General features: G+C 33.2%; 2 protein-coding genes across 4 annotated transcripts in view; one reads left to right on the plus strand and one right to left on the minus strand.

Moving 5' to 3' along the window:
- LOC135842555 (protein phosphatase 1 regulatory subunit 14B) overlaps window positions 1-24,719 on the plus strand; it is a 58,608-nt gene that overhangs the window by 1,228 nt on the left and 32,661 nt on the right. The window contains exons 1-2 of one of the 3 annotated variants that reach the window (XM_065360066.1): window positions 16,434-16,555; window positions 16,977-17,252. In XM_065360066.1, the coding sequence (XP_065216138.1) occupies window positions 16,995-17,252 (258 nt within the window). In that variant the 5' untranslated portion in view covers window positions 16,434-16,555; window positions 16,977-16,994. Of the gene's footprint in view, window positions 1-16,433; window positions 16,762-16,976; window positions 17,253-24,719 lie in introns of those variants that run through there. The other 2 variants (XM_065360065.1, XM_065360064.1) reach the window with 2 other exon arrangements.
- Window positions 4,354-12,130, minus strand: LOC135843623 (putative uncharacterized protein DDB_G0286901). The gene is made up of 8 exons (XM_065361570.1): window positions 9,699-12,130; window positions 5,988-6,155; window positions 5,694-5,899; window positions 5,470-5,605; window positions 5,234-5,373; window positions 4,948-5,133; window positions 4,790-4,870; window positions 4,354-4,664 (listed from the first exon to the last, which is right to left on the minus strand). The coding sequence occupies exons 1-8, from the start codon at window positions 12,028-12,030 to the stop codon at window positions 4,458-4,460; spliced, it is 3,456 nt and encodes a 1,151-aa protein (XP_065217642.1). The 5' UTR covers window positions 12,031-12,130; the 3' UTR covers window positions 4,354-4,457.

Consider the following 24,719-nt stretch of genomic DNA (forward strand, 5'->3'; position numbering starts at 1 on the left):
AAAGTGCTGGAGGTTCTAAAATGGAATACAATTCGTAATTGTTAATGCAGAGAATTTGAATTGAATACATTTTTCACATTACGGTTCACTTTGCTCAGACAAATTTGTACCTATTTCATTAAGAAGTCACCCTAAAACTGCTTTTTTTAATTTTTCAAATTTTCAAAAATTTGTCAAAAATTCAAGACTGAAGTTTAGCATCTGAAATTTTGGTTATGGGAGAAAATGAACTGAGACGACTCTACTTGATAAATTTAATCAACTGAGATGACTGAGGTAACTGAATTTTCGTTTGAGGGATAAATGAAGGCGTACTCGATTTCATCCCTGCGAGTAAAATTATATTTTCTCACGTGCTTCATTTTTAATTACTTTTTCAAATATCATTAGGGGGAAAAACGTACTAATGAGAAATTTTTTAAGCAGAAAAATGGATAATTCTGATTTACACAGCCACTTTTCAAAAACTTCAAAAGATTTACTTTACTGTGGCATCGAGATTTTTTTTCAAATTTTAGACTTTAAAACAATTTTTCCATTTTTGAAAATTTTTAGAAATCTTTTCTTTTTTTTACTTGTATTTTTTTTTAGATTTAATTTTTCAAAAAAATTATTTAAAATATTTGAAAAATATTGTGGGTGCTTAAAAGTGACAGTAGGTGGTTTTAACTTTTATTCAAGCCAAAATGGATCATTTTAGTTTCTATTTTCATCAATACGTATTTCAATTTTCCAGCCATGTTTCTATTTTGGGAATTTTTTGAGGGGAACGGGGGGTGAAAATATTTTTAATACACCCAGCGATTTATATATGAATTTTTTTATTTTCTATGCGTAAATTTTCGAAGTGGGTGCCTCTCTTCCCTCCCCCCTCCTTCTCACAAATTTTGACTTCGTCTTGCATTCCTGGGGCAATCTTCCTATTTTTTGCAATTGTTGATCAAATCGTCATCCTAGATAGGTAGATAGCTAGATACTTGAAAATAAGACACAAAATCAGTGACAATCATGCAAATTCAACTTGAAAATTTGCGAACAAAAGCAGGGATGTCTAGCTAGCCAATAGCCATTAGCCATTAGCCGTTAGCTTATTGAATTTTTGACGTTTAGCCATTAGCCATTAGCCAGCCAATCAACAAAAAATTTAGCCATTAGCCAGCTTTAGCCAATTGATTTTGGCTAAAAATGACTCACCTATTTATTTTCAATTATTGAAAATAAATAGGTGAGTAAATGGGTTTTCTGTGGGTAAAAGAAATAAAAATAAAAATTTTAAAATTTGTAATAAAAAAAATGAAAAATAAAAGACCAAAAAAATAGTTTGACATTGGCGGGTCCCGGGATCCGGGGTTCTTTTTCTTAATTTTTTTCAACGATCGTTTTTTTTCTAATTTCTAGAAAATAAAAATGAGAAATCAGTTTATGAATATGATCAAATAATGCCTGAATGCGAATAATTGTGATTCACATTTGTGAAATAATAATTATTTCCTAAAACTAGAAATAATATCTATAATGGGAATGTGCTCATTTAGAGGAGTATTTAGAGGGGTCACTTGATTTTTGAAAAATTAGCCAGCTAATAGCCAGCCAATAGCCAGCCAATGAAGAGACATTAGCCAATAGCCGTTAGCTTAGCCAAAGCTCTAAATTTTTCTAGCTTTAGCCGTTAGCTTTAGCCAATCCCATTGGCTAGACATCCCTGAACAAAAGACAAGAACCCTCTATCCTCAACCCCCCTCCCCCCCATCAATTTCAGTCGACAATTTAAGGAACGCCTTGGCAATTTTTCAACATCAAAAGCAGCTTTTTTGACTTCTTGAATTATGAATTTTCAAAAAGTTTTACCCAGGCAAATATTTGCTCAAACTTTAAAAAATATTAAGGATAGAAAAACTGATTTTTCACATCAAAAACAACATGGTTTTACTTCTGGAGAGTTGTAAATTTTCGTATGCTTTTATTTTTGCCTTTCTCGGTCAAAAATTCATTCATTTTTGTAAAGTTGGTAATTTTCTCAAAACTATTGCTGGAATTTGAAAATGTTAAAGCCATAATATTTTAATGCTTGCATAAGAAATGACGTTTTTGTACTTATTAAATTATCAATTTGTCAAAACTTTGCCCCTTTCTTTGCTCGAGCCATTACCCACTACAGATACAGCCTGGAAGTGCAATCTGGCAACGTTGCGCATCTAGTCCGGCTTTATCAATTGTTCTTATGCAGTTATCGATGCGTAACGTTGAAATTCGGATTTTTCTCGGAACTGAAGGGGTTTAGGAAAATTTTTGTCAGAACATAAATTGAAGAGGATGAAATTTCCTATCGATTGGTATATTTTTCTTCGAGTTTCGTACAGAAATGGCGATTTTTTTTAAAACATTTTTATGGACAGATTTTTCAAAATGCCAAATTTAAATTGAAATTACGCAAAATTTTCAGTGGACACATAGGTAAGTACTTTAATATACCAAAATGTTCAGAATTTCATCCCCTTTCAAATGGTTATTTACTGAAAGCGCTAGCATTTATCGTTCAAAAGTTTCTAAAGCTCAAAGCTTTGAACTTTCACAACTTTTGATCAAAAAGCGCTAGAGCTCTGGGGAAAAAACGAGGTTGTAGAGGAGAAAGAGTAGATCATTTTTCATGTTTCAAACACCTATGTGCTCAATCAAATTTTCGATTTATTAAAGTTCAAAGTTTCAAGGTTGAAATTTTTTTACATTTAAATTAAAATAAATCAAAATTTTGATCGAGCACATAGGTGTTTGAAGAATGAAAAATGATCTACTTTCTTTCCTCTACAAACTGGTTTTTAATTCAAATCTGTAGCATTAACCATTCAAAAGTTATTCAAGAAAAACTAAGAAATTTGGGCAATATCCCATAAGACAATGCAGCCGTATAGGACTACATCGTATGATTTTTGAGACGTTGCCGCTCTGCACTTCCAGACTGTATCTGTAGTAAGTAGGTAATGCTCGAGCTGATTTAAATTCTATTATTGTAAATGAAAATTCTTCAAAAAAAATTTCAAGAATGAAGAAATCAACTCAAGAAATTCTAGAAACAGTAGAAAAACTTTTAAGTTTTTGTGTAAAACCTTCTTTTTTTAAAATTTAAAATTATTCAGAGTTTTTTAAAATTTATATTTGACATTTTTTAAATTTTTATTCGGAATTTTTGTTTCATAGGAAATCCCCCCCCCCCCAATCAAAAAATTGAACCATCTCAGATGCAAAAACTCAACTTTTGAGTGAATCAATTTCCAAAAAATGTCTACTCATATTTATGTCAAAAAATGGTGATCAATTGCAAAAATTTGTCATTCAGTTCTTTTTAAAAGAGAAATGGGGGGGGGGGATTAGCATTTAAAAGTTTTGTTGAGCGTGAAAAAAAACTTCAATTGTGCAAGTTATGCAGTTCCAAAAAATCCACTAGAAAAGTCCCTGTGGAGAAGTGGGGAGGGGAGGGGGTCGAGAATATTTTTCGTATTCCAGTTTACAAATTGACGGATTTTTGTATCAAAATTTTTTTATGTTTTCCTTTCCTCATCCTTTCTCTTTCATTTTGATTTTTTGGTAATACATTTTGCCATTTGGAAAACAAAAAGTTGAGAATCACTGTATTTCCTGAATTTTTGTGTCCATCTTGATCTTGAATTCCATATTTTTGAATCAATGAAGGGAAAAAAGGTAGGTAAAGGAAGAAGGTAGATGACATGAAAAAACTGTTCAATGACAATTCTAAGTAAAAATGTGTGCCTTCTTCGTGACTATTAAAATAATAATTTCTCATTCGCCTGCCTCAGTCACCTATTAATTTCTTTCATGTTTTTTAATTTATATAAAAACCGAATACCTACCTACGTAAAATTAAAATACCGTTTGCAGATGTTTTGTTCTCTGCGCGATGATTTGAAGCAAAACGACAGACCTATCATGAAACGTTTGTCTAAAAACGTGGACTAGATGGTTTTAAACGACATTGCTACTTCATTAACGCTATTTCTATTGACCTGGCCTAAATTCAACAATAGTATACTACGGCTGGAAGTTAAAATAATCTCCGCTATGGAAAATGAAATCACGTTTTATTATTTCGTTACGAAGCGTGAACCGCTGCTAAAATAATGATTGCGTTAGGAACATTAATTTTAATAATCACCGATTTCGAAGCGTTTTCAAACGCTGCGCTGCATTAGTTCGAGATGGAAATAATTGGGTGAAAATTTAGTAGGCAGCTGATTTATGAACCGAAAGCAGCCAGCTTGTGCGGATAGGAGTGATTGAAGATGGATGAGAAAACACGTAAATGTACGAAAAAAATTGGATGTACGAGTAGTCGAAAAGTATACGGGTAAAATTTACTCATTTAGGTACAATATTATTAAAGATAGGTAGGTAGGTAGGTAGGTACAAGTAGATAGGTTCATGCTATATTTATTGTTTGAAAATTAACAACATTTTGGGGCTAATTTATTTAGTTTATTGGCATCGAGGCAATCTTTGCCGATTGAGCATTTATCAGCACCGTTCCAAATTTCGTGAACTGTTCTAGTTAGAGGGAACGAAGCTCCGCATTTACAAAGTTGATTCGAATCGTCTCCGTCTACAGCTTCGATACATACTCCAGCCAGTTTATTGTTCCTGGCGTATAATGCCTGAAAGAAACGTGTCCAATTATAAATACGAGTACACGTCGTTTGATTGCAAATTAATTCGTTAATAATAATTAAAAATTAATATTCGAGATTTTTACGATGTTTATCGATGAGAGTATACGTACAATTTCTGATGCTTCTGTTACATCTAAGTATGAGCTGACGACGTTCGGTTGGGCCCAATTTGAGTTCTGGGCGACACAAGCCTGAAAATCGAGGTTTATGGAATTTTATAAAAGTTGTAAAAATTTTGTCCTACTCTTTTATGAGCTTAAGAAGGTACCTCGATATAGTTAAGTGCTCCTTCAGCGTTCAATTCAGGACCACCCGGACCACCTTTGGAAATTTGGGCTCCGACACATTTTTGATTTTCATCGTTCAACGTGAAGGTACGAGCAATGGTGCCCAAAGTAATGAGTAATTTGCAAGGTTGCACTCCTAATTTCAAGACGTATTGTACGCTGGTATCCTATATATTTATAATACAAAGTGTGCCGTTTTATTGACTGCGTTGTTGTATGTAGTGTGAGATTAATGAGCTCGAAGTACGAGTACCTAAGTACACTTACAATAGATCTATTATCAGATTCGCAACCGGTTGGTTTTAAATTCTCGAATATGCCAGCTTTTCCCATCCAGGAACCGCCGAAATCGTAAGTCAACATGACCAAAGCATCGACGTTATTTTGCAGCGTTCGTAGATCAAAGCCTAGATTAAAGTGATTACGGAAATTGATGTGTAATGAAAGCAATGACGATGCAAGTACCTACTAGTACGAGTAGTAACATCCTACGAATAGTTTACCTTTGTCAATTATATCTTTTTGCCAAGGAATGTCGACGATTAAGAATAAACCGGCTTGGTTAAACGCGTTGTAAACCTTTTTCACGAATTCTAAATAAATTACTTTCTCGTCGTCGGTTCCTTTGCTGAGATCAGCCTGTAAATAAAATAATCATATTTTACAAAGATGTGTTTTTGGCTCGACTAAGTAGATACCTAGAGTTGGTAATGGGATGTTTGCTTACTTGTACAGCACCGGGCCAAATGTAGCATAATTCTAATCCATCGAAGCCCCACTCTTTGAGATTTTTTATCGTGTCTTGAATGAAGTTCTGAGTAGCGTCTTCATTTTTGAAAAGTGTCAGGTATTTTTTAGATTCGCCCGAATCTACGTAGCTGCCGATGGTCAAAAATGTGGTTTTTTTCAAGGCACCGACTTTTTTGTAGAGGTCTGTGTGGGATAGAAGATGATTTTTTATTGCAGTTTTTTTTTCGAATTATGAATCGTGACTTGATATTTACTTAGTGCATTTACGTACCATAATCGCAGTCACCATTTGTGGGTTTAATCACCAATTTATCTTTGTCCAAAAATGCGAATTCGACGGCAATGTAATCGCAAATTTCCAAATCGATTTTTTCAGGTGGCAGGAGGTATTGGTCTGGTTTTTGTACTGCTCCAACATTGTAACGACAGAATGTTCCAACTGTCAAAAGAAATCAGATCAAATCTTATATAGTAGGTAATGTGGAAAATTAATGAACTAATGAGTTTAATCCTTTTGAATCAGGAGGCGGTGTATTCAAAAATGCTTGAAATAGGTATTGTATCTAAAAAAACAAAGCCCCCAAAGAAAAATTATCGCACTTTCCTGCTGAGAAATTTTACAATCTGCTATTTTGTTTCTCTTCATTTTTTTCGTACAATATTCGGGGTTTTTCTTGAAATCGATTTTTTTTTTTAATGCAAAAATTTGAAAATTTTTGAGTTTTTTTTATCACGAGTAATCGAAGATTAAGTGAACTTTTCAATTTCTGCTTAAAACAATACGCTTTGGTGAAAAAGCAGGTCACAATTTTGATTCTATACATTTTTGCCTTGAGGCTCTTAGTTTTTTTCTGAAAATTAATTTCTCATGATACCCAATACCCATCACGAAAAAATCGATTTTTTTGGAAAAACTAGAAAAATTAAGAGAAACAAAATCATTGTAGAGCATGAATTTCTCCAAAATTTTAAACTTATTTTTTTTGGAAGCTTTCATTTCTGAGACATTTACATAGTTGAAGAATTTTTTTCATAGCTCTAAAAAACACAAGTTTTTGAAAAAAAAACAGAAAGTGAAACTTTTTATTACGAATAATTGACCGAGTTGAGCTTTCAACCTTTTTTTCAGAATAATCCCAAATCAAAACTTTTTCAGAGAAAATTTATCGTAGGTATTCAATTTTCTGAAAATTTTAAATGCACTAAATTTTGTTCATCTTTTTTGTGGTTAGACCTTTACGTACATACTTTTGATCAAAAATTGATTTTCTCAAAATAAAAAATTCGACATTTTTTACAGAACGAAAAAAATCGATTTGGAGAAAATAGGTAAGTTGCCTGCTAAAAAAAAATGAGAAGCAAAATTGGAAATCATAAAATTTTCTATTGGTAAAGTGTAGGTAGCTAGGTACCTTATTGGTTTTTTGCCATGAGACTTTGCTTTTAAAATATTTCGAGCACAAATAAAAGAGCTCAATAATTGTCGAAAAAATAGAAATATTTGAAGAGTGATATTCCAAAACTCGCTTTGTCCATTTTCACAACTTTTCAGGAGAGAGGAAAAACAGTTTCCCTTTAAACGGGTAAATTGGCTTTTTAGGTGAGTTTAGCACTTTATTTGGATGGATTTATGATGTAGGAGTGTAGGTATACATTTCATCCACTAAATACTGCTGAAAAAAATTTCAATAAAAATGGACAAAGCGCGTTTTGGAACATTATTTTTTAAAAATTTTTTAGTGAATTGGCTATTTAGGTGAGTTTAACACCTCATTTTGGTAGGTTGATGATGTAGGAATGTGAGTTAATACTTCATCTACCAGGTACCACTGAAAACCCAACTTTGATAAAAATGGACAAAGCGAGTTTTGGAATATCACTCTTCATTTGCAAATACCTACTCGTAGACTGACAAAAATTTTATCAGTGGAGCATTATTTAAAAAATGATAAGAAGCCATAAATTAAAAATTTTGAAATTACACTAGCAAATCAAATTCATAAGTATTTTTTAAAAGGATCAAAGCTGGTTTCAAAACTGAACTTTGAAGTTCCAAAATGAGTTCTTAAAAATTTGAAAGGAAAAAACTTCATAATATTGTTCAATGTGAAAATCAGAAATTATTGCCAAAACTGCCCAAAAGTTTTTTTTGTCATTTTTATAAATATCTTTAGGTTTTTCTATTCCATCCCTATCGTGCTCCTATGAGCCCTAATGCCTTCATTTTGTGTCTTCTAAGAAGAATTTGGAGGTGGGAAGAAGTCAGATTGAAAAAATAAAGATCTATGATCATTTTTACGCAATAAACCCAAAGAGAAAAAGCACTCAGTAGGAGGGGTAAAAAAAGGACCAGATCGAAGAATTATAGGGTCATATATTCGCATTTTGTGTCTTCAAAAACATGTTATTTGATATATTGCATGACTTTGTTGATATTTTTGAGTTTTCACCTCAATATAGGGGATCTGAGGTGGGTAGAAGGGGAGAAGAGGCCGTATCAAAAAAATAAGGTCGTATTTGCGTTTATCATCTTTAAAAACATACCTACTAAATACTAAATACATGTACGTACTTATCACATGACTTCGGACATTTTTTTCTAATTTGTCCCCAAATTTGGGAGAATTTTGGGGAGGGAAGAAAGAATGTCCCTTTTCATTGAGAATCTACATTTTGAAAAAAGTACTTATCTATACTTCAAATAAGCACCAAAAGTTATTTCTGTAGCAGTTTATATTCTATTTTAAGTAGTGGCTTATTGTACTTTTAATATGTAGTACCATTTTGAAATTTGAGCTTTGAATTGAAAAGTTCAACTTTCCGCTTTTGAAAACTTCAACGAATTTTTCTGGATCAAATTTTAAAACACTTTTGAATAATGAAATCAGTTTTGAGATAAGTGTCATGGTGGAAGAGTTATATCCTTCTGAAATTAAGTAGGTAGGTACTAGAAATTTTGAAAATGAACAAGCCTTCCCTTCCAAGAAGAGGCTGGGATCAAATTTAAATTGAGCCAAATCGAAAAATATGAGTTTGAAAATTGTCTTTTTTTCAGCCAAGTTGATATGGAATGATCCAGCTCTCTAAAGATTCAAAAATGTTAACCCTTCAGCTTCTCTCTCCTCATTCCACTAAAGTGCTTATTCTAAAAAATGCTCTGTTTAAGCACTTTTAGGATTTTTTTTTTGATAAATAATGGCACCCTAAAATGATAATTTTATGATTGAAATGGGAAACTTGCAATTTTTTTTTATTTGATCAAAATTGAGTAAGTACATAATTTGGAACCCTCTGGACCGTAGAAATTTGATTTTGAAATCAGTTTTTGGGGAAAAAATTTGTTAGTTTTATGGTAGACTCACCTACTAATTTTCTGAAGTTGAGCTTTTTCATTGTAAGTTCAACATTGAGATTTTTCAAATTTCAATTTGTTCAAGATAAACCTCCCAAAAAATGTTCTCCAAGTTCATTAAAGTGTGGCTTCGTGGGTGGTCAGCCTTTACATTTAAGTATGTAGAACAGTTATTTTTGATTAACATTTTCTCCTGTTCAAATAATAGTTCAGGGGGCATGATTGTATCTGATAAAATTTATCCAGATCATTCTGATAAGATTCAATATCAGGTCTTTCCTACTGGAACTGACCCGGTCTGAACAGATTGTGGTCTGGTGGTATGTAATGATTTAGATCTAATGAGATATAATCAATTTCCCCTGTAGATCCCATCTTCCTTGCCAATATGATTAAGGTTTTCTTTCAATTCAATTAATCCTCCCACCTTGTTGATTCTACCACCTGATAGGGGTATTTACATTTTAATGAATATCTGACACCTTTGAATCCAATCTTCCTTGCCAATTGATTAAGGTTTTCTTTCAATTCAATTAATCCTCTCACCTTTTTGATTCTACCTCATCCTGATATATTTACATTTAATGAATACCTCACACCTTTGAAAAAAGCTTCTATGAAATTGCTTACCAATTGCCGGACATTTTCCTTTTCCACCAGAACCACAATTTTGGTTTCCTTGTCCATTTCCATTTCCATTTCCATTGGCATTAGCATTGGCATCCGCATGGGCATTAGCATCAGCGTGAGCATTCACATTAGCATTGTCAGGACCATTATTGGTTTTTACATTGGCATCAGAATCAGAATGTGTATTCACATTAACATTAGTGTTGTCAGGACTGTTATTAGTTTTTACATTAGCATCAGCATCAGAGTGAGCATCTGCCTTTACATTGTTACCACCATTATTGCCTGAGTTCACATCAACTTTACTATCAGAATCTGAACTCACATTGACGTTTGTATTTTTGCCAGGTGTATCATTAGTTTGAACATGGGCATCACTGTTAGAATCTGATTGCGCTGAGACATTAGTAGGTTTCGAATTATCAGGTGCCACATTCACATTGGTATTGGAATTGGAATTTGTATCAACTGTTGTTTTGCTGTTGCCACCATTTTGGTCAACGTGTGCATTGGCATCAGAATCAGAATGCGCGTTTACTTGGGTAGCATCAGGTGTTGGGCCATTGTTGGTCACATTGGCATCTGAATCGGAGTGTGTGTTTACTTGAGTGGTATCATGTGATGGTCCATTGTTATTGGTCACATTGGCATCTGAATCAGAATGTGTATTTACTTGGGTGGTGGGTGCTGGGCCATGGGTTTGTGGAGGTACCAAGTATGAATCTGGACATGGGCTTGGATTCGGACTTGGATTAGTTTGCACATTTGCTTCAGAATTGGAATCAGTGTCAACTGATACTGATGGGGGAGGTTGTGGTTGTTGAGGAGTTGGAGGTGGTTGTACAGTGCTGACTTTGGCGTCAGAATCCGAATCAGTATGAACATTAACTGATGGAGGAGGTTGTGGTTGTTGCGGAGTTGGAGGTGGTTGTACAGTGCTGACATTAGCGTCGGAATCCGAATCTGTATGAACATTAACTGCAGGTGGAAGTCGCTGAGGTTCTGGGGGAGGTGGTTGTACAACTGTTTGAGGCGGAGGAAGTACTGGAGTAGGTGGTTGTTGGGGATTAGGATTATTATTATTGAATTGTAGACCTGTAGTTGCCATTCCTCCATTGCCACCTCCTACAGCAGTACTTTGAACATTTAATCCAGTATTAGGGTTAGAACCATCACAAGTGTCACCATTATTGTAGTTCAATGATGTTGAAGTCATTGCTCCACCACCATTTCCATTTCCACCTCCAACTGCAGTGCTTTTAACATCAAGTCCGTTGTTACCATGAAGATTGCCATTACCAGAGTTGAACTGTACACCAGTGGTGGCCATTCCTCCACTGCCTGGGCCACTGCCAACTCCAGCAGCAGTACTTTGAACATTTAGTCCAGGATTAGAACCATCACAAGTATCACCATCATTGTAGTTCAATGATGTTGAAGTCATTGCTCCACTACCTGGTCCACTACCAGCTCCAGTAGCAGTACTCTGAACATTGAGTCCACCATTAGGATTGTTACCTCCATTGAACTGCAGCCCAGTAGTGGCCATGCTACCGCTGTTTGTTCCATCACATCCATCACCACCAGCTCCTACTGCTTGACTTTGAACGTTTAATCCTGTAGGGTAGTTATTGTTACCGTTACCACTATTGAATTGTAACCCAGTAGTGGCCATGCTACCGCCATGCGTTCCATCTCCGCTACCACCAGCTCCTACTGCTTGACTTTGAACGTTTAATCCTGTAGGATAGTTATTGTTACCGTTACCACTATTGAATTGTAGCCCAGTAGTGGCCATGCTACCGCTGTGCGTTCCATCTCCACCACCACCAGCTCCTACTGCTTGACTTTGAACGTTTAATCCTGTAGGATAGTTATTGTTTCCATTGCCACTATTGAATTGTAGCCCAGTCGTGGCCATGCTACCGCTGTTTGTTCCATCTCCACCACCACCACCAGCTCCTACTGCTTGAGTTTTAACATTGAGTCCTCCGTAATTAGGATTAACACCGTTGTTAAATTCAAGTCCAGTGGTTGCAAAGCCACCACCATTATTTCCACCAGCTCCAAAGGCATTTGTTTGAACATTGAATCCGTTCCCTGGACTAAAACCATTGTTACCACTACCATAATTTAGAGAAGTTGTGGCTGCTCCAACTCCTTGCCCATCTGGAGTAGCGCCTCCATATCCTTGACTCTGAACAGATAAACTTTCGGGATTTCTTCTATAAAGTGTTTGTTGAGAAGATGATAAGCCATCTGCGATAGCTTTCCCATGAGCAATTCCTACAAGTCCTAGAACTAAGATAAACTTTATACCTGTAACGTCCATGTTTCCAGTCCAAGTAACGATTGAGTATTGAAATGTAGTGAAAAAATTATCACTTTATTCGACGTTTCAATTTACCTTTACGCGATCATTTGGTGTGGCAGAATTTACCTACTTTGTAATTTATCTACTTTTTGCCGACACCTACCAATGTACCATTAAAATTACCTACCTGTTTTTTGAGCATTAGTGATTTCCTCAGCTGAGTAAATACTTTTATGGCTGCAATGCCCTTGTGTGAGCGATGAATGTTACACCTCCTGCGAATATTTTCCAATTCCAAATGCTGGCAATGACGGTGAAAAATTTGACCTTGATTTTAAATGTTCGTCTGCATGTTGGCTCGAATTTGATCAGATGTTGAAAATCGCCATGAAAAAAAAAAAGGGAATTGAGAGATTTTAATGTGTTGACTGTGAATTTTTCATTGTGGGGTTTCAGAAATTTTTCGATGTCAAATTTTTGAGGAAAAGGGGATTTAAAATCTGCCAAAAAGCAAAAGGAAATGTATCTTGTTGAACTGTGGGACTAGTAGGGGCCGTTGATTTACATCAATTTAGTAGGTAGCCCAGATGAAAACTGCAGAAAAATGATGCTTGAAAATCGTGATGAAAATTGGAGTATTTCGATCAAGTCAATAATTCTCCTTACCTTCATCCCCTCTAACAATTTAGTCATTTTAGTTTTAAAACTGTGACGTTTTTTAACACATCAGGAAAAAATGTATAATAAGCATTTGATACCTAAGCGTAATTTTGCTATTTTTTATCCATTTTCATTTTTATCGTTCAATATTTTAAGAGGAGAAGGGGGGAAGAATGCGCTTGTATTGAATGCATTTTTTGTGCTTTTGCAAGTTCTATTTTTCACTCAATACGCTCACTTTCGATGAAAACCTCTGTTCTCTACCTTTTGTTTACACATTATGTGAGAACTGAGAATTAATGTTTTTATCGTCTTCGAATATTTCTGAAGAGAGAAAAAATGAAATTGGAAATTCGTCATAATGAACTTATCAAGAAACGATTACATTACAATTTTCTCAAAAAAAAATTTCTCGCTGCAAGTAGGTCGATAAAATGTGAAAGTGAAATTTAAAAAATAAATAAAAATAATTGTCCTGCGGTTTCCTTAATTTTTTTTAAAAGTAATAAAGTTTGGGACATTGGGCTTTTAAGGAGAGGGAGGCAGGCACATATCTGTTTGGAATTTCTGTAAGATAAAAAAAATCATTTTTCATTAATTCGTGAATTTCGTATCTTTGAGATTTGAGGCGAAGGGAAGGGGAAGTTGAGTAGGTGTTAATTTTTCGCAAGTTCTGTCGCAATTTTCAAAATTTTATTTTTCAAAAAAAAAGAAAAAAAACTAAATTTTGAATGTTTGTGCTTTTATGGGGAAGAAGCAAAATCTTGATTTGAAGACCCATTTTTTTCTACATCTTTTTGCAATTTTCATTAAATATAATATATATTTTTTTAAATCAAAATTTGGGAACTTTGAACTGAGGGAGAATGTTTTCACGATTTCAACATAGTAAAAATCTCAGAATTTGACCCAAGATAGCTCAATTTTGAAAGTTACTGAAAAAATCATTCGAAAAATTATCGATCACTTGCTAGTGTATTTCAAACGTAAATTCTTCAATTTTTATTTGAAAAACTATGCATAAACGCCATTTTTAGGGGTGCCTAAAAGGGGGGGGCTCTAAAAAAAGGGTTAAAAATTACAAACATACTCGTACAGGGAGCTTAATTCAACTTTTTCATCTAAATAATCAAATATATACCTCAAAACGTTACGATTGGCGCAAATCTCAGGTTTCTAGTTTTCCAGGGGTTCCCAAAATATCAAAATTACGAAAAATTGGAAAATTGGATTTTTGAGTACCAGCGAAAATTTTTATTGGGCTCAAAGTTTGGTAGGATAGAGGTCTTTTAGATACTAATAAACTGTAAAAAGCTTTTTAACGGGGTTCAAATGGGTAAGATCAAAATGGTGGTTCCAAAATTTTCAAAAAATTGAAACCCCCCAATTTTTGCCGCCGAGGGTCGAAAGTAAGAAAATCACCTCACATAACGTTTATCTGATTCAAAAAGATATTTTACGCTAAAAAAGTTTTTGAAAATAATACTCAGTGGTTCCTAAAATTATGTATTTTCTTATTCGCAACCTTGGGAACCCCTGGAGCTCAAAAAATTGTCATTTTGGATTAACTAACCACGAATTCGTATTTCGGAAATGTATTACAACATTTTTAGTTGAAAACTAGGTGGGGCCAAAAAATGGCCTTATCGCAACTCCTCCTTTTTTAGGAAAATGTTTTTGTTTGTTTTTTGTTGTTTTTTTTTACAAATAATTGGAACTTTTAGCTTGGTAATAAGGGTAGGTCACAAAAATATCAATTTTGAACCCAAAAACTTTTACTTGCATCTTTTTGGAATTTTTGTAAAATATAATTATATTATACTTATTTTTTAAATCTGAATTTTGTACTTCTGGGCTTTGAGGTATTGGAAAGGAAATGTAAATTATTGATTTACAAGCAAACGTTTCCAGTAGATAAGTGTATTTTTTTTGTTGCAATTTTCGTATAATTTGAAAAAATCGACCAACTTTTCAAAAAAAAAAATTCAGAATCAACTTTGATTTTTTGTGAACGGTAGGGAGGGGGGGTACAGTAAAATTTTGAATATGGATCTGTGTGCTTGGAATTTTTCTACGTTTTTTTGCAGTTTTCATGAAATATTTCAAAAGTATTTTTCCAAAAGAAATCAAATTTATGAAAAATTGGAATTTTGAGATTTTTGAGATCAAAGGAGGACTGGGATGGGTGTTGAATGTTTATTTAAGGTACTAAAATTTTTCTGCGTCATTTTGAAACCATTTCTATATATTTTCTTGGTCCCATCAGATTGCCAAAAAATTGAAAATCATCTCAACCTATCCAAATATGATTCTTATTCTCACCTTTGTTGGCTTCATTCTCCTTTACTTTTGTCTCATGAGATACAACAAATTTTATTTTCAACTTTAGATTCATTTTTTCACGATCGAGAAAATTCCATGGGATCACAAAAATTGTTAAAGATTAAGAATTATTCAAAAAAGTTGTAAAGTAAATTCAAATGAGGTAACACATTTGAGGCAATTGTAATTTAATTTCCTTTTCCCTACAGTTTTTCTGTTTTTTTTTTTGTTTTTTTTTTTAAATAAATAATTCATTGAAAAAAATTGCATTATTCAATGTAGTAATTTTTAAATAAAGTTCAAATTACCCTTAAAGTTTGTGTCAATTGTGAAGATTTTTTTTGGCCTTTAAATTCAGTTCGTCTCTTTTTGTGCAACTCTGTGTACCTTCACCTACCTAAACTTGAAAAATTAAAATAAGTTAAAATAATAAAATAAAACTGGGCTGGAAGTTGATTAAAGAAAATTTTCCATTTCTTCGTTGTACTATTTGAAGAAAAAAATAGGTAACAATAATGGAAAATGTCTGATAAATTAAATCAATTAACATGATCCGAACAGTTAATGAAATTGAATAATTCTTCCGAAAAAGTAAAATTTAAATTCAAGGAATTTTTTGAAGTGCATCCAAAATGTATTTCCTCATTTCAAAAAATAAAATGAGATAAGTATTTATACAACTAGGTACATTGTAAATTTTATTTAACAAAAAAAAAAAAAAAAAAATGAGTGCATGGAAACATTTTGATGGTTAGATATTCTTGGAAGTAGGCTTCTGTTTCAATTATTAAATTTCAAGTGTACCTAACTGAAGCCTTTCCCTCCTCCCCCCCCCCAAACAAAAGTAAAAATGATACAAAAATGTAACTATGCACGTATTTTATTCCTTTCAATTTCACTTCATTATTAAATTAATCATTCGATGCTTTATTTCATTTTATCGATAGGCTATTTCACATTAGAGCATTTCACTTATGCAAATAAATTAGACTTTCAAAATTCACATAACGATTGAAATTTATCGTTAATTAAAATTAATTGGCTAATTTGTAATTGTATCCTAAATCGAACGAGCAATAATTAAAATTAAAAAATAATAATGAAAGAGCGAACTTCGACGCTTGGATTAATGATTGCACTGGTTACTAGGCGGAAGGTTCGTGATACAGTTTGCGTCTTCTTCTCCACGAAAAATAACATCACTTTTATTTTAACCTCAGTTCGTTGACCCTATTCGTATCAAATCACTCGCCTAATAGCAAAATAAATTCATTCATAATTTCGTTACCCAATATCATTGCGTATTAACTCAAAAAAATCCACTAAAACCCAGCCTAACCTAACCTAACACATTTGACTTGTCGTCGTTTCGTTACTATGACGTGGAGCTGCGCTACAATGTAAACAAGCATACCTTTGTTCTTGCATGTATCTTGAACTTTTGAAGATGTTCAACCAAGTTTGAACAGATTGTACGGCAGTTGTGTACTCATAAGCAAGATTTGAGCTCAGTTATAACTTGTTCGCGATTTGTACGTGAAGTAAAATTTATCACTTTTAGGTACGTGTTTTATTTTGTTGTAATTCTCCAGATTGCATTCAGCTGCATGTGTTTTTATCTCGGATGTTTATAATTAATGATTTTTTTTCGTGCGTTTAATCCTGTGAGAATTATGTTATTAGTCGGATTAATTCGTTGAATTGATTTTTTTTTAAAATTAATTTTTTACTAGTGTTTATTAGAAACCGAGTTGTTTTGTTTTATTGGTAAGTTTACAATACTATTATCCTGTCGGCGATGCGGAGCTCTGCCTTTCTCTAGCGTGAACTATTTTTCAACATGTTAGTGGTATTGATAAGAGAGAAAAAATACTCGTATTTGTTTCAATTAATATGGCTCATCGTATAATGTAATCTACACGATAAGGGATATTTTCGGCGATGACTTTTACATATTTTTTTTATTTTTTATTTTTTCACAGAAAACATCGCCGCTTAAAATGGAATGCACAGTAGCCTCAAATTATAACAGCGAACCGTCCAAATCTGTCCCAACGAACGGATTACCCTCAGTGAAAAATGACAAAACGACCAAATCCGGATTAAGGGTGAATTTCACGGAAAAAGGCGAAGTAAAAGAACGTCGTGAAAAATTCCTAACCGCCAAATACGGATCTCATCAAATGAGTTTAATACGTAAACGTCTGGCTGTGGAAATGTGGCTGTACGAAGAATTACAAAAATTGTGCACTGATGCTGTAAGTACCCAGCATATAGTACTTACCTACCTATCGAGTATACCATACACCTCTGTGCTCTTATGGCACGGTCCAGTGGCTAGTTAAAAGCATAATACACGACTGTCGTATTAAGTTATTTTAATTTTTTTTATCGCTACATTCATTTGCATTTATAGCACTGTTATTTTATCAAATAATTAACCGGTTTGGGGCAAAAAATGTCACGGTTAATGACCGTTTGTTTGCCAAGATTTACGGTTACGTTGTGTGGGTGATGGTTATAAACATATAGGTACAGTTGTTGAATATTGGTAGGACATCGTTTAATGACTTCCGTTCAATAGCCAACATGTAATTCCAGTTTAAGTTACTCGTACATTTACGATGAGGAGTACGTTTTGCCTGCGTTAATCTCCTCATCTCGCGGTGTAGGTACTGGCGATTGCCTTGAGTATATTGTGTACAAGTTCACAGATCACACAGATGCGAGTACGAGTGGTCGTTCGCGTCCTTGCTCGGTGATTCCCCTCAGCCGAAAATTTCTCTAAGGTTAATGACATCGTACGTCGTGGGCGCAGCATCATCTCGGATTCCGCTCGAAATTACGTAATTTTTATTCGATAAGTTGCTATCATCGTCGACATCATTTCCCATACTGTACCATATACTACATCTACCTCTGCTTGTGTATAAGTTTCTCAATTATTGTAGCTTGGAGCTTAAAAGTTTCTGACCCTGTTTATCATACAGGTTGAGAGTTTGGTTTAAGGCGAAAATCCTCGTGAAATCATTTCGTATTTGAAATTTTCTTGTTTTATATCGTCAAGTTACCTAATTTGAATGAATTTTTCCATCAGACACGCATGAGAATAACGTCGAAGTAATTTGTTTCGTAAATTCGCGTATAGGTAGGTACCTACTGGAGGAGGTACATTGTGGAAATGTAGACCAAAGAGTTCATAATTAGGTATCTAGGTAAAGATACCTATCCGTGTGATAAAATTCCAAGCTCGTGAGCTGAGCTCCTCCTGTGAGAATTTAATTTACGTAATTTTAGACTATATATTTTCGTTGCATATCCGGTCATCTTTCGTTGTTACGAGGTGTTGAATTGTATGGTGAATTGTGATTACGAAATTTCTCTGTCTAGAATACAAGGGGGTTCAAATTATGCATTTTTTAAAGAGGTGGTGGGGGTGGGAGAGGAGGGAACACAAACAGAAAAAAATGGAGTGCATAGAAACTATATACCATTTTTATAAAACTCGTCTACTAAATATAAAATCTCAAAAACCAAAATCTCAAAATCAGAAATCCAAAAATCTGAAATCTCAATAATCCAAAATGTCAAAATCCAAAAGTTCAAAATCTGAAATCTCATAATCCGAAATCTCAAATGGGAAAATCTGAAATCTCAAAATTCAAAAGCTCAAAATCTGAAATCATGAAATCTGAAAACTCATAATCCGAAATCTCAAAATCAAAAAGTTCAAAAGCTGAAATCTCATAATCCAAAATGTCAAAATCCAAAAGTTCAAAATCTTAAATCTCAAAATTTGAAATGTGAAATCTCAAAATTTGAAATGTGAAATCTCAAAATTTGAAATGTGAAATCTCAAAATATGAAATCTTATAATCCAAAAGCTCAAAATCTCAAAATCAAAAATCCAAAAATCTGAAATCTCATAATCCAAAATGTCAAAATCCAAAAGTTCAAAATCTTAAATCTCAAAATTTGAAATGTGAAATCTCAAAATATGAAATCTTATAATCCAAAAGCTCAAAATCTCAAAATCAAAAATCCAAAAATCTGAAATCTCATAATCCAAAATGTCAAAATCCAAAAGTTCAAAATCTGGAATCTAAAAATATCAAATATCAAAATTTGAATTTTCATAATCCAAAATGTCAAAATCCAAAAATCCAAATCTCAAATACATAGGAAAATCTGAAATCTCAAAATTCAAAAGCTCAAAATCTGAAATTATAAAATCTGAAATCTCATAATCCGAAATCTCAAATTCAAAAAGTTCAAAATCTGAAATCTCATAATTCAAAATGTCAAAATCCAAAAGTTCAAAATCTTAAATTTCAAAATTTGAAATGTGAAATCTCAAAATATGAAATCTCATAATCCAAAAGCTCAAAATCTCAAAGTGCAATCAAACTAGGAAAATATATACCTAGGTACTGCCATTTTCTGACTTTAGTTTTATTTTCCAACAATGAGCCATCAATTTTAATGGAAATTGACTAATGAAGGCCTGAGTGAACTGAAAATGTACCTACTTACAGCTTTTGACAAAGTACGAATAGTTTCCAAAAATGGAGAAAATTCTGAAAAAAGTTTGGCATTCGACATAAAAATCTCCCTTTTTTTGAAAATAATTAATTTTTTGTCGATTTAAAAAAGTCTGGGCTTATTTGTGTATCTTGATTGAAAATTGCATAGTTAGATGAAAAAAATTGTATCAATGGGTGGGGGGGTGAGAGAGGAAACACTTGAAAACATTTTCACATTCACCTATAGGACACTGGAGAGATTCTTGAAAAATTCCTGTGGTTTATAGATTTGGAAAATTTGAGATTCTCAATATTCTGTACGATAGAAAAATACCAAAAAATTGACCCAAAAAAATGAATAAAAAATTCAAGGCTGAAAATAAATTGAAAAAAAATAAAGAGTCGTGAATTGAAAATACCTACTCATTTTAGGATTTTTTGTTGAAATTGTAGATATTAAATTGAAAGCTAATATACTGGATGATCCATCTTATTGTTTTAAAAGTTCAAATTTTGTGGCTTTCACCGACGATCAGAAAATTTATTTTTGAAATTAAAAGTTCGTTAAATTGGGCAAATTTTTGTAGCTAAAAATTTTGGGACACCTACCAACCTCCTCCTAACGTGTCAAATTGTGCAGCTTAAAAATTCAACGTGTAAACCAAATGTTTGAAAATGAAGGAAATTTTAATCCTTCCAAATTTTGAGGCAAATCAACCTCCCTTCCCTCTCTTTCAAAATCACAGAAGATCCCTTTCACTTCGATTATTTTCGAATCTCTTATTAATTTAAATATTTCTCAATCAAAATTTGAAATTATATACGCAAATTTTCACTACTTTGAAAAATAATTAGGACATGAAGCATTGATCTCACTTTTAACTCTTTTCTAATGAGCCCTCACGTGGTTAAAATTACTCCTCGAGTGCTTGAATCAATTTTCAGGGTCAGAGAGATCAATGAAACTAGAATTTATGATTTTTTCCTTCAATTTTTGCCTCAATTTTTAAGAATATCAAATCCTCCTCTCCCCCTCCTCCTTCCATAATTTCTTCAGGGAACATTTTTTAATAAAAAATAAACGGAACTACCTACTTACGTAGAATTCATGGTTTCTCCCCTTCTGTTCGGATCTCAATTTTGAGTAGTTTCAGCGCTTCCCCCTTTCCCCTCCCCATCTGTTCGAGATCTCTCTGGGTCACATTATTAAAAAGTCAACTGGACCAGAATTTTTATTTTTCTTCTTGTTTTTCCCTTAATTTTGATGAGTCTCAGATCCTCCCACCCTCCTTCGTCCCCCTCCCCCGCCACCCTCAGTAATCCACTTTATACTATACATTTTTGTTTCTATTTGTTTTTTCTTAGAATCTTTAAATTTTTTAAGAATTGATTTTCCCCAAAGAAGATTTCGATATTTTTCAGCCTTTTTAACTGAAACAATCTATTCAGCTGTACAAAAATCTCAAAAACAATTTTTTCTACAAAAATAATAATCGTCCTCTATTATTCATGCCTTAGAATTTTGTCCCTCTTTATTTTTTTCGGGACTCTAGCCTTTTTTCAACAGTTGTTTTCTTTTTGTGAAAAATTCGGAATTCTTCTCAATTTATTGATCAAGTACCAAAAAATTATTGATCAGTTTTCAAGAAACTGAGAGCCAAACCAAAAAAAAAAAAAAAAACGAGGAGAAACAAAATTTTACGGTGTATAATTTTCCATCAGGAAGCTGTGAGCTTTTGAGTTATCTTACGCTGAAGTTGGAAGATGAAAAATTTAATTTTTTTTCAGTTTTCCTTCACAAAAAAAAAAATAAGGATTTGAGGAGGAAAATGAAAAGAGACGAAATTGTAAAGCATCAAATTTGCCATCAGTTTAGTGTATTTAACTTTTTCTTAGAAAGCTGTGTTTTTGATTTTTTTTTTCAAGCAGAAGTTGGAAGATGAAATTTAAAAAAAAAATCAGCATAAAAAATTAATTTTTGAGAAGACCTTGTACGAAAAAAATTAAGGAAAACAAAATTAAAGAGCATAAAATTTTCCACGTGATCAATCTTTTTCTGGGAGGCTGTGTTCTTAAAGTATTTTAAGCTTTTGAAAAATGAAAAATTTCATTTTTTAAGATTTTTATTCCATCATTAAAAAAATTGGCTTTTGAGAAAATCAAAGGATCTTACAGTAAAAATGAAAATAAACCAATTTTCGGAGCATGAAATTTCCCACCAAAAAGTGTGTTCAATCTTTTTCTAGAAATTTGAGCTGAACTCGAAAAATGAAAAATTCAAATTTTTGTTTCAATTTTTTCTTGATGAAAAAAATGTATTTTAGAGAAAAACTGAGAGCTCTTCAAAAATTTGGGGAGATTTTTCCATCAAAAAATAGTGATCAACTCCTTTATAGGAGACTGTATTATTTTTGAGTCATTTTAAGGTAGAATTGGAAATTCAATTTTTTTATTTTTTTCCTTCAAATTTTCCATCATAAAAAACTCAATTTTTGAGAAAAACTGAGCTCTAAAGATCCTTTAAAAAAATAAGAGAAACAAAATTGTAAAGCATCAAATTTTTCTTATATCGAATGTGATAGATTTTTTTCTGGTAGATTTGTGTTTAAAATATTTTAGGTAAAAAATTGGACAATTCAACTTCATTTGATGATTTATTTTTTGAAATTTTTTCCTTTAGAACAACCTGTGAATCTGAAAAAGATAATTTGAAAAATTTTGAGTGCTGAAAATCAGTATTCCAACACCTTTGTTCGTTCCCCTTCTCCTTCATTGCGAAACCTCATAATTCAATTTCTATCAAACTCGACAAATGAAAAAAAAAATGCAGTCAACCTACGAGTAGATCAGAATTTGAGGGGCTTCATGGAAAAGGGGTCTTAGTCAGTTTTTTTCACTGATTTTTACAACTTCTAATAGACTGAAAATTGTTTCTACGAGCAAACATTTTCCAATTCGTTTTTTCATAGAAGAACACTTCAATATCACTGAATGATCAAAAAAACAAAAAAAAAATGATTAAGGTCCCTTTTCCATGGAAGCCCTCTTTTGAAGAGATCCTGATCATTTATGATTGAGTAAATGAATTTTTTCAAAAAATTTCTTTCAAAATTTCAGTCAATTTTTCATTTGAAAATTGATGAAATTCAGTAAAGATTTCAGTTTTTCCTCCAGATTTTTTTAGTTGAAATTAAGATTTGCAAATTAGCATCAACATAGTTTCGCTGATCCAAATTGTAGAAGAATAATTCTGATTTGGATATTGCCATTGGATCAAGACTAGATTTTCCAAGATACTATTTTAAGCTTGGATTCACAAACCTATAGGTTCAAAATTTAGACTCATCTAGCTCAGTCTTTTACATAGATTTCGAGCATTATTTTCTATATCGTAAACACTGACTCAGAATACTTCAATCACCAATTTCAAATACCTACAAAATAAACAGAACTTCAAAAAAGATCACACGTCGTGGAACCCAACTTCAAAACAAAAATCCCCTGCAGTCTCTCGTTACCAATCAGATATGAAAAACCCACCACGATCCAACGCTCGTTAAAAAAATTGAAGAAAAAACAAACCGTCTAATAAAACCACACCAACGTGTCTTCTCTTTTTTTTACATAATTTTCTAATGGTATAATCATTACATCGGCGGTTGATTCACTGGCCAATGATGCATACGCACAGACATAGACATAGCCATGCGACGACGACGTTATCTTCATCGCAAAATACCCACAACTTTGATGAATTTCGTGGCTCGAAGCCAAACATTATTCGAGTAGGAAAAATAAAAAAAATATTTAAATCATTCCACGCACTAGCAAGTTTTTTTCACGCTCAACTTTTACCAAGTTCTACGTTCGAAAATTTTCCATCTTCTTTTATTTTTTCCAAACCAAAAGACCCAATTTTCCTCACATTTTGCTTTGGTTTCAACAACAACAGAGTCGTAATTAGCGAGCTTTTTTTCTCTCATAAATCCTACTCTCGATAACGACATACTACATTACACACGTGGCACAGGCACTTGTGATTTCTCCAGCTCAGCCTGGTCTCATCGGTATATAAGAGAAAAATTAGTCGCATTGTCTCGTTACAAACGGGTAATTTACGTCATTCGAGTGATATATACGAACAAGTGTACGTACAAGATTCAGAGTCAGATTCGGGAAGCTATGAAAAATATTATAAATAGCATTCGACCGTTGGTAGTTGGTAGGTATACTTAAGCCATTCGCGTATTTACAAATATTCCAGCTAATTTCACTGTCTTATTTCCCATGGGTTTTTTTGTGTGTGTGTGTACCCAATTTATGTACTTTCGTCGGTATACCTACTTTCGTTTAATTAATTTCAGATTTTGTTAAAGCATCGAGATTTTAATATGGGATGAAAAAACACGTAATAGGCAGGCTGGTTTTTTTTTTCATTCTAATTCGTGAATTTTATACCACTAATCCTACTTTATCTGTGAAAAAAAAAACTCCAGCAGCAACAACAAAGTAAAATGAGTTAATTATCATTCGGCGTGTATTCCTTTTGAAACATTGTTTAGCTACATGTTCGTGTACGATACGCGAGCCAAGTTTATACAGCACTCATTGAAGTAGGGTTCTTTTTTTCTACATAACCATAAGCTACCTACTTCCACTGCGTGTGTTCTGTTTGCAGTTTTTTTTCTTCTTCTTTATTTTATTATTGTTTTTTATGACATTGAAACCATACGTACTTACATATGTAGTACCTCGTCGTCGTGAGACGGTGTACGTTTCCTTAAATAGAATATACCTTGTGATATGAGTTCTCTTTCATGTCTCATCGCCGATTCTTCGGCACACACGAGCTAAAAGGAAAAATAAATCTAACAGTAATCGAGCCTATTTATACTTTGGAAATCGTTGCGTAAATGGTACAATTGCGTGATGTTGGTGTGTTCTTTTTTTTTTACTCATTTCCAACGACCCATACCGAAAAATGCGAGTGAGCTACACGGCCAAATAGCGCTGGTAATTGGGATACTACAACAACGTATACAGATTTCCTCAAATATCACATTTCCTCCGCGAAACACCAAACACGTCGAATATCTAGGCAGCCGTAGTGTATTTTATACAATGCTTCAGTACCTGGAGTAATTTCTATCGAATCGAACGACCGGCTTGTATAAACAGAAGGGGAATCACTCGAACTGGAAC

The sequence above is a fragment of the Planococcus citri genome, chromosome 4, assembly GCF_950023065.1.
Source record: "Planococcus citri chromosome 4, ihPlaCitr1.1, whole genome shotgun sequence".
Lineage (NCBI taxonomy): Eukaryota > Metazoa > Arthropoda > Insecta > Hemiptera > Pseudococcidae > Planococcus > Planococcus citri.

Coding starts and splice junctions, on each gene's coding strand:
- LOC135843623 (XM_065361570.1), bottom strand. CDS start 12,030: ATGGACGTTACAGGTATAAAGTTTATCTTAGTTCTAGGACTTGTAGGA. Junction 5,900..5,987: donor AAATGGTGACTGCGATTATG/GTACGTAAATGC, acceptor TATCCCACACAG/ACCTCTACAAAAAAGTCGGT. Junction 5,134..5,233: donor AATCTGATAATAGATCTATT/GTAAGTGTACTT, acceptor ATAAATATATAG/GATACCAGCGTACAATACGT.